This window comes from Anomaloglossus baeobatrachus, chromosome 4 (genome assembly GCF_048569485.1).
Source record: "Anomaloglossus baeobatrachus isolate aAnoBae1 chromosome 4, aAnoBae1.hap1, whole genome shotgun sequence".
Classification (NCBI taxonomy): domain Eukaryota; kingdom Metazoa; phylum Chordata; class Amphibia; order Anura; family Aromobatidae; genus Anomaloglossus; species Anomaloglossus baeobatrachus.
This window is the reverse complement of record NC_134356.1, coordinates 673,778,696-673,789,049: the sequence shown is the minus strand read 5'-3', so window position 1 is coordinate 673,789,049 and position 10,354 is coordinate 673,778,696. Positions and strand designations below refer to the sequence as shown.

The 10,354-nt window shown below is 48.1% G+C and overlaps 1 protein-coding gene across 1 annotated transcript; it reads left to right on the top strand.

Annotated features, from left to right (window-relative positions):
- Positions 1-2,217: 2,217 nt before the first annotated feature.
- On the top strand, positions 2,218-8,833 carry LOC142302095 (putative N-acetyltransferase 16). Its single transcript, XM_075343176.1, has 3 exons — positions 2,218-2,438; positions 7,685-7,909; positions 8,087-8,833. Exons 1-3 carry the CDS (start codon positions 2,256-2,258, stop codon positions 8,696-8,698), a joined length of 1,020 nt encoding a protein of 339 aa, XP_075199291.1. The 5' UTR covers positions 2,218-2,255; the 3' UTR covers positions 8,699-8,833.
- Positions 8,834-10,354: the final 1,521 nt, after the last annotated feature.

The following is a 10,354-nucleotide window of genomic DNA, read 5'->3' as shown; positions in this document are numbered from 1 at the left end:
GGAGCCAGGTGGTTGGTTCCACCCACCGAGGAGTTCACAGTCCTGGAGGCGGGAAAAGGAGGACAGTTGAGTTTAGGAGTTGTAGAGTGAGGAAGTAGTAGTGGAGGAACTGACTGGCCGTGTCCGGGTACGTGGCCCGGGCACCTGACAGCAAGGTTGGCAGACGGTGGTGACAGTCTGCAGGAGAGGCCGATTGACGCACAACCGTGAGGTCCGGGGACGGGCGGTGGCCCGCCGGTACCGAACCGGGGAGCGAAGAGAAGCCAGCACCATCCGGCAGGGCCTACGGACCCGGACCAGGCTAGGAGTCGCCGTAAAACCGGTCAAATCCGTCAGCGACGGGAACCTCCAGGGTTTCCCAGCAGTAAAGACCCGACTGAAGGCAACCGTCCAAACCGTGAGGGAGATAAAGCTACCGCCAGAGCTAGAGCTCCCAGGGCCAGAGCCTGCGGGCAAAGGAAGGGCTCCCTTAGCCCGCTCCCCAGCGGTATGTTGGCTATCAGTGGGAAGCCATTGGGGCCGAGAACAGAACACCGGTGCAGGGAGAGACAGTTACCGCCAACCTACTGGAAGTGACCGCCGCAGCCGTCTGTGGGACTCGTCCATCCAGCCGTTTGTTTTACCAGAGACTCCGTGTGCGTTACTGGCTGAGTGAGTACCACCATGCCGTCTGGCACTGCGCTGCCCCGCGACCCTGCACCTGGCCCAGCCCCGCAACCCACCTTCCGACCTCCACCACCGGGCCCCGGGGCCACCAAAACCCCCCTGCCCACGGAGGGGAGAAAACATCTCAGCTGCTCCCTGTCAACGCTCCCGGGATCCCCGTCCAGAGCAGCGGTGGTGTCCCAACCTCACCACAAACCGTGGGTGGCGTCACGGACAATATCTCTAAACCAAACCACCTCCTTTCACTCACGGGCGAGGACCGCCGCTCGGCGCCCCGGGATCCGGCCCACCGCTCGAGCCACCGACCGAGCGAGCAGCAGCAGCAGCCGGACCCGAGCAGTGGGTGAGCGCAGCGCCCTCCCCGCCCGCGACACACATATTGCAGATTTTTGGGGATTTGCGGTGTGATCCCACAGGTCTTGGTGCAGTGGACTTTGCTCAGTAACAGGATGGTGGTTATATTCAGACTCTATGTGGTGATATTTGGTCATGGTGTGGCGGCATTATTTGGCAATGTATTATTGGCCTTTATATGGTGGGTGTTGTTCAGTAACACTATGTAGTAGTATGTGTTATTTCTGACTATAACACGCCCACAGTAACGTGTATGATGATTATTATGTTAATATTTTATTGTATTTTTTTTTTATTGGGCGAGGGGGGGCCCCATTCAGACTTTTGCTATGGGGCCCCCATGATTTCTATGTATGCCCCTGCCCTTACTTATTTGTGATCAATGCTGTTTAATTATTTTAGCGCTGCTATCCATCACTGGCAGCGCCGGTATCATCCTTCTATGAGGTCCAGCTTGTGTGCACCGGGCTTCATTAGAGGACATCATTTATGACATTTAAATAACACTTATCACAGGTTCCTTGAAAAAATAAATAAATAAATTTTAAATAAAAAATATTAAGCACCCTGTTCATTTTTTTTTTTTGTTTAGATAAAGTAAAAGTTTGATCTATCAACATGTCAAATTAATTAACCCAAAATTTGCCATTTATTACCTTTCCACACCTCCGAAAATGCAATAAAAAATTATTTAAACATTAAATTTACCCCAATGTGGTAAAAAAAAAAAAGTTCTCAAATTCTGAAAAAATAGATTACGTTACGTCTCACAGTACGGTGAAACAAAAAGTTCTGATATTTTTTTTCACCAGTTGCATAATAATAAAAAAATACAGGCAGACGTTTGGTATCGCTGTAATCATTAACACACTAAAATAAAAAAAAAACAATGCTGCAATTGTGTTTTTTTTCACTTTCACTAGTCTTGGATTTTTTTTTAATTTTCAGCACATTATATGGTAAAATGAATAATGTAATTTATAACCACACCAAAACAAAATGTGGATGGAAGAATAAAAGATCTGGAAAAGAAAAAAAAAAAAAGAGAAAGATTACACTGTTACATAACCTTTGGGGCTTTTAATATATAAACTATTAGCACCCTGCATACTATCCGTCCCATAAAGGCAGAGTTTTCAGATTACCTGGGATTGCAGGCGCGGGTGTGTCCCTCTGGGTGAACTTGGACTCTGTAACCTTCTTGTCTTCCCGTCACTTCAGCGCTCATAGGGATCATGTCGGAAGATACCTCATCTCCACTTATTGATTTTGTACCTGCCACAGCTGAAGACTATGAAGAACTGATGTCCATCTCGGGTGGGATATACAATGGGACGGACTATCTGCCATTTAGGTACCACGCATGGCTGAAGGACCCACAGAGAAGAATGTTTCTGGCCAAGTGTAAAGAAAAAGTGGTAAGTCGAGGGCACTTTAAAAAAAAATAAGGTAAATTCAGAAAAAAATTATCATTAGGAAAAGTAGAGTAAGCTGATACCAGACTTGGGGAGAGTGTGACGCCCTGGCCTATTAGGTCGTCACAAGGTATTGTGCAATCTCCCCTTCTGCACAGTATCCGCCTCCTCCTTGGTTATGGGTCCCTGGCCTTTGGTGTTGCTAAGAACAAGCTAATTAAAATCCTAGGAACACTCTGCACCACACCCACCCGACACACCAATGAGTAGCCTGAAGGGAATAGGGATGCCCACTTGGGGGGTTGGTTAGGGAGAGTCAGGAGTGTCAGGAGCAGACAGTTGAGGAGAGACTCTCATGAGGAGAGGTCAGGAGCAGGGCTCCTTGAGACTACAGGGTGGCATACGTTGGTCTGGGCCTGGTGGGAGCTGGAACCCCGGCCGCAGGGGATCGTGTCAAGGGGCACGAAACTGCCGAGGAGGGCAGCCGGTGACCTTGTGCCATCTCCGGCCAAGGGCCAGGGCACAACGGGGTACGTGGACCCTAGGCCGGGAAGTAGCTTCACGCGTCCTGGTAATTCACCTGACGATGACGAAGTCTTTAGGATTCATTCTATACCCGCTCCAAAATCGGGGTACTAGCGCAACGAGGGGGATAGGATTTTCCCAATACACAGTCCAGAAAATCCCAAGCATGAACCCTGATTGCAAGCTCACTCCGTTAGCCATACGGGTGAGCGGGACCCGACTAGGTCTATACTACAGGGGCCAACCAGTAAAGAAGGTGCCAAGGGAAAGGTCACAGGCTAACAAGCAACACCAACAGGCACGGGATCCAGGCGTGCTCCCTCCCTGTTGTCGGTGTTATTGGACTAAGTGAGTACGCAGTGACCCTTTCCTCCCCGATGGTATCCCCTCACTACCATCACCGAGCCCCGGGGAATTTCCCCCTACCCATGGAGGGGGTTAAACACCTGGCTTCCATCCCATCGCCACCGGGCGCTCCCAACAGCAGCGGTAGTACTCCACCTTGCCACACACTGTGGGTGGTGTCACGAACTTTAAACACACAACCCCCTGTAAATACCCCTCTTTTATTTCGAGTGGCCGCATGACCCCTCCCGGGTCCAGAGACCCTCGAGCCACTGCGGATCAGGATGCGAGCAGTTCTGGCTGCTGACGCTGGGGCAGCACAAGAGTAGCATAAGCTGGTGCCAAACTTAGGGAGAGTAGTGCAAGCCAGTGCCGGACTTAGGGAAAGTAGAGTAAGCCGATGCCGGACGTAAAGAAAGTAGAGTAAGCCGGTGCCGGACTTAGGGAGAGTAGAGTAAGCCGGTGCCGAACTTAGGGAGCGTAGAGCAAGCCGGTGCCAGACTTAGGCAGAGTAGTGTAAGCTGGTGCCGGGTTTAGGGAGAGTAGAATAAGCTGGTGCCGGACTTAGGGAGAGTAGCATAAGCCGGTGCAGGATTTAGGGAGAGTAGAGTAAGCCAGTACCGGACTTAGGGAGTGTAGAGCAAGCCGGTGCCAGACTTAGGGAGAGTAGCGTAAGCTGGTGCCGGACTTAGAGAGAATAGAGTAAGCTGGTGCCAGACTTAGGGAGCGTAGCGCAAGCCAGTGACAGAGTTAGGGAAAGTAGAGTAAACTGGTGCCAAAATTAGTGAGAGTAGAGTAAGTTTGGTGACGGATTTAGGGATAGTAGATAGTAGAGTAAGCCTATAAATAAAACCGCCGAAACAAGGGAAACTAAGGGTCCGTTTAAGTGGACCGAACAACACCACATACTGACCACTGATCAGTAAACACTTACCAATTGGCCGTCATTTAAAAAGGAATCTGTCATGTAAAAAAAAATGCTATTAACCTGGAGACATATTATTCATCTGCAGGATAATAGTGTTCTGAATCTGCCTAGCGCTGACACATTAAACCCTGCTTCCAGGAAGAAATTAACGTTAATCCTCTCAGCAGCATTCGGCTTCTATTCATGGGGCATGGCCAGCGTGGGTTCAGTCACCACTTAAGGGGGCTTTACACGCTATGATATCGTTAATGTTTGGTTGTCGGGGTCAAGTTGTTAGTGACGCACATCCGACGTCATTAACGATATCGCAGCGTGTGACACTGACCAACGACCTTAAGCGACGTCAAAAATGGTGAAAATCGTTCACCATGGAGAGGTCGTCCCAAACTCAAAAATCGGTAAGGGTTGTTTATCCAGGTGGTTCATCGCTCAGGCGGCAGCACACATCGCTGTGTGTGACACCGCATGAGCGAGGAACGTCTCCTTACCTGCCGCCGGCCACAATGCAGAAGGAAGGAGGTGGGCGGGATGTTACATCATGCTCATCTCCGCCCCTCCGCTTTGATTGGCCGGCCGCTTAGTGACGTTGCGGTGACGTCGCTGTGATGCCGAACGTCCCTCCCCCTTGAAGGAGGGATTGTTCGGCTGTCACAGCGACGACGCCGACCAGGTAAGTACGTGTGACGCTGCCGTAGCGATAATGTCCGCTACGGCAGCGATAACAAACAATCGCATGCGCGACGGGGGCGGGTACTTACACAGACGCTATCGCTACAAATTGCTAGCGATATCGCTACCGTGTAAAGCCCCCTTTAGTGTATAGTGAGCGGCGACTGTAACTGTGCCCCTGGCGGTCACTGACAGAGCGCTAATGCAGTGTGGAGGCGAGGTTACAGTCACTGATCACTTTCAGGCCCCAATACTCTCCATGGGACAGCCACAACGCCAAACATCAAAGTCCGCATGCCACCCATAATGCCAGACAGTCACAGGAACCACCCCTCCTATAGACCCGGCCCTTCCCAGCTTCCCGTGAGGGTTTTCTCCACTTAGTCTGATGTATGGCACCAATGTTCACATCAGACATAGTAACTGACACTGGCTCCAATATACACTGGAGATCAAAATTAGAGAACAGCGCACAATTTCCTAAATGTTGCAGTCATTGTGTCGTCCTATGTGATTATATCCTGACATGAGGAAACTCGCAGGATTTTCCACTTATTTCATAAACTGCATTTATTGTAAAGCACAAAATAAAAATGTAAATGAGATAAATTAAAAAGACACTGATCAAAATTAGAGAACACTTTCAGATCGCTGCAAGTTATCGGTGTTAATCTGGCACCTGGTGCTAATTTCCTTCATTATCTGACAAACCCTATGTAACTATCAGCCTAACTTTCCAGTTTACACTGACTTTGCAAAAATGGTGTGCCGGCCCAAAGTGACTGAAAGCCTCCGGCAGCAGGTTGTCCAGATGAAGGCCAAAGGGGTGACCCTATCAGCCATAGCAAGAGAAGTTGGTCGTTCCAAGTCTGTGATTTGAGAATATTGCATCTTTACAACATTACAAACTCTATCAAGTCCTGCAAGATGGATGCTTGCCCTCAAAAAACAAATGCAAGAGAGGTTAGGATAATGTGGAGAATCTCTGTGAGTAATTGTTTGCACACTGCAGCTGGAATTGCTCGCCACTTCAGCACTGAACAGGGTAAGGATCTGTCTCATCATACAGTGTCACGACATATAAGAGCATTTGTACTGAAAGCCCACTCTGCAGTAGCAAAATCACAAGACTAGACTCACCTTTGGTAAGGAGCATGTTGTGTGGACAGGGGAGAAGTGTCCACAGGTCATTTTAGTAATGAAAGCAAGTTTAATTTATTTGGGTCTGATGAGAAACATTATGTTCAGCAACAAACTGGGGAAAGACTGAACCCAAAGTGTGTTAAGAAGTCAGTGAAAGGTGATGGAGGAAGTGTCATGGTTTGGGAAATGTTTTCTGCAGCAGGAGTTGGACCTCTCATACAGCTACATGACGGAGTGACTGCAAGTGTGGATCAGAAGCTTCTTCAACAACACGTGGCTCCTTACTTGCATTCATCACTCAATCAGCAATTTTCATGCAGGACATTGTCCCCTGTCACACAGCAAAACAGGGAAAGCCGATCCTGGAAACAATGAAATGGCCACAGCCCAGAGTCCTGAACTAAACTCAATAGAAAACCTCTGGAAAATCCTTAGTTATGGCCAAGAAACCCACAATAGTCAAAGAACTGTGGAAGGACTGGAAGAAGAGTGGGCCAAAATCCCACCAGAGCAGTGTGAGAGACTAGTGATGTCCTGTGGCCGCAGATGTGCTGAAGTCATTCACAGCGACAGCCGGTACCCCTTACACAAAACCTTCAAATATTCATCAATGCAGATTATATTATTTCTGAAAAAAGCAAGTGATCATACATTGTTCTCTAATCTTGATCTCCAGTGTAAATCCAATATAAAGTCCTAAAAATACCGATACTAGTGAGGACAATGACCAATGGCACGCAACACTGGCCCTACGAGAGTGTCTTTGCCAGTATTCCACCCAATCGTTCTTTTTAGCAAGATGCCAATAAAGTTTCCATAGTTGACCCCTTTTTCGTCATTCCCTAGTAAGTATCTTTAAGACACAATCCATTTTTCGTTATCACGAGTAGTAATTCTTCCTAGTCGCCTACTGGTAATTTAAAAGTCTTTCACTTCTTGTCTTTTTTTTTTAGACATTGATCATGGATTTTTTTTTGTTCAATGACTGAGAGAAGAAGAACTGTGAAAAATAACGTAGAAAATAATCTACTTTCTTTGTCCATATCCATCAACCTTTAAGAAAGGACGTAAGCGTCTCCATGCGTCTCCATAGAGATAAATGATTTCCGCATCAGCTTCCATTTCTCCTTCATTCATCTGTCAAACTCGGAGTGGAGGTGACACATAATAGACTCTATTGCGCTCTATAAAATATTAAGCATTGGGGGTTAGATCATAAACTATCAAAAACATAAAGAAAAAGTATAATAAAAATCATGAAAAACATTTAAAAAACAGTAGAATTAATTCATAGTCCTTGAAGACCATTCCTGGTCTACTCATTGTATAATTCATCTTTTTACATCTTTGTGTTTTGAGGCTTTTTCCAACCGAAAAACTGACAGAATTAACATTGATGGATTAAGGTTGTTCCAAGCCCCTAAACCAAAAAAATAATGGGGGTTCATATCCTTCATTTTGCACTTGTTGGGCAACTGTGTTTTAGAACTCTTGTTGGGTTTTAACTACCTTGGTCAAAGATGGTGAGTGGTGTAGACCCCACAGGTCCGTATGTTGGTGACCCAGAATCACCTCTATATCGTCCCTCACACATTACAGTTGACTATTTTGAGTCCATCTTATTTTTTTTCCCCATCAGGTTGCCTTTGAGTCATTCATATTGGTTGATAATGGAACTACGGCAGTGGTGGAAGGTCTTCGGGTAGCTCCGTGGATGAGAGGACAAGGTGTGGCTGGATTGATTCAGAAATTTTGCTTGGCCACTCTACATTCTGACCACCCAGAGGTTAAAAGAGTTCGACTCACCCGGGGAGGAAATCCATCAGCTGCTATGTTGACGAAATTCAAACTGATCAACTCTAAAGTGGGTTCCATTTGTCGTGTGTACATTTTTTTCTTCTCTTCTTTTACTGTTGCCTCTGTATCTTTTCCTTTACATCCCTGTAACCTCTTAGACCTATTTATTGCCCTTCACTTATTCAAATTTGGTCCACTCTTCAAATTTAATCTATTCTCCTATGTCCATTTTGTTGACCATTAGGCGGTGTTACCATTATTCCTTCCCGCTGACCAGTTGAAAACAGGCCTGATGTTACTGGAGTCCCGAGTTACCAATATCAACAGTTCAAAAGAGCTATCTGTTCTGGGGGAAGAGGAAATTCTCAGATTCTTTGAAGAGTCTAAGACAAGGGAAGAATTGCTTTCTGGTGGATTCCTCGTTCAAGGCTGGCTTCCTCTAACCACTCATAAATCCAACCTACATCTTCTACTGAATCGACGGATTGTCTGGATGTACTCGCATCCCGGGGAATCAAGTGGTTCAGTATCTTCTTCCGAGGTTTCAATCAGCTGTTTTGGCACCCCAACATATCTGGAAGGGTTTCTTAGCCTTGGTACCCCACCATATCCCGTGCCCTTTGCAGAGGGAATTCACCGTCTAGACATTGACATGTTTGGGAATGACCCATCTTGTGTCAAGGTCCATGTCCTACAGCAGTTGAAGGTAGCAGTACAAGCATTGCCTGCAGGGTCTGGAATTATCTGCGTCCTTTATGCAGACGAGAGTCTCCGAGCTGAGATTGAACAACTGTGTAAAGGGTTGACTCCATTTCAGATCGTGAGGGAACAGATGATATTGGAAATGGAGATCTAAGGTTGCCTGGGATCTAATTTCCTGCCTTTGGAAGGTCTTACGTCAGTGTTTGGCTACATTTTGCAATTATTTGGCTACATTTTGAAAATGATTTGTCAATTGTTCTATTATAATTAAATGCTGTGCTACATGCTCCAGAAAACATGGCTTTCTATGGATCTGATTTACATTTCCTAAATTGAAAATGATATGTATAGTTTTACAAATAGGTTCTAACAGCTCCAAAGTATCTAAAATAAAAACTGAAGATAGACTATATGACAAAAGTATGTGCCTCCTCCACAATACACCTACAGGAGGTTTTCAGACATACCATTCTACATTCTTAGACATTTTTAACACCCCCGGGGTCGAGGGGTTTTCACCCGACACATCGCCGAGTCAAGGGTGCAGATCCTCTGCGTAGTCACGGGCTGGCTTGGCCTGGTTTCGTGACCCTGAGACGTACAGGAGGGAGGGAAGGCAGTGGATGGGAGGAAGGAAGGAGGATGGGGGTGGTAGTGATGGTTAGGAAAGTCTTTTTAGATTGTGACGCCACCTGTGGTCCGCAGCCAGGGATGGGCCGCAGCTGCTTCTCTCTGGGGCTGATGGTGAAGGTCGCAGCCGGGATGGTGTCACTCCCCACAGGCAGAGCGGGGTTACCCCGGGGAGGACAGTGGAGGACGGACGGGGGTGGTGGTAGTCCCCATTGGCACCGTAGCGCTGGGCATCGGTGCCGGCAAAGGAGAGGCAGAGACAGGGGCTGTGGTTCCAGGTCTTTTACTCACTGATAGTTCAGGTGCTGCGCCAGAGTACCGATCTCTGCCACGATGGGCTCCAGCCGATCCCGGATTCGTGAAAGGTCAAGTCCGGTGTGTGTCAGCCTATGGGCCCTTCCACCTTTGATGCGCTAAGTATCGGACCCTCGTGGTGTGAAGCACTTGGGGATCCCGGTGTCAGTAAAGTGTCCCGTTCTGTATGCTGATAGCGTGGTTCCGTTATAGGGCCGGTCGAGGCCTCAGCCCCGGATCTTATATGCTATTTCGCTCCAGACTCGGTGGGACAGGTCCGGTGACTTTTCTAGCCGTTCCCGCAACCCTTGCAGAGTTGGTAGACAGCGTGAAGTAAGCCTGCCCTAGGGTTCTGTACCCCAACAGCGCTGGTCCTGTGGAAGCAGCCTCCTGCTTCTGCCCAGCGACCGTGTTGAACGCCCTGGCCCACAGAGCTGTTCGCGGCACGTCCGCCCTGCTCTGTGTCTGTAGCTGTTCTCCTTTTGTAGTTGTGTTGTGTGTCCTGAGCTTTTGCCCCCAACCGCTCCCACAGGCTGGTTCATTACTCTCACTTGGTCAACCTGCTCTTCCCACTAAGTGCTCCTCACTCCCCCTGGTGGTTGCTTCTCCCTGACGCTGAGTCCCGGTTCCAGTGGATCGGGGAGCCCCTTGTGCAGTGGCGTCTTGTAAACCTACCGCTGTAGTGACCTCCTACTGTGACCCGACCCTGGCCCGGTCCCCATTGGGGAGGGCAACCCATTGTGACTGTATGTATGTGTTAGTGGGAACCGGTGCCGACCTTCCTTGGACCCGGGATAAGTACTACACCCTAATGGAGGTGCAGTACCTTGTGGCACCTGAAGCCTCAGGGGCACCACATATTAATATGGCAGCTATTACAGCTTCC

Coding starts and splice junctions, on each gene's coding strand:
- LOC142302095 (XM_075343176.1), top strand. CDS start 2,256: ATGTCGGAAGATACCTCATCTCCACTTATTGATTTTGTACCTGCCACA. Junction 2,439..7,684: donor CCAAGTGTAAAGAAAAAGTG/GTAAGTCGAGGG, acceptor TTTCCCCATCAG/GTTGCCTTTGAGTCATTCAT. Junction 7,910..8,086: donor TCAAACTGATCAACTCTAAA/GTGGGTTCCATT, acceptor GTTGACCATTAG/GCGGTGTTACCATTATTCCT.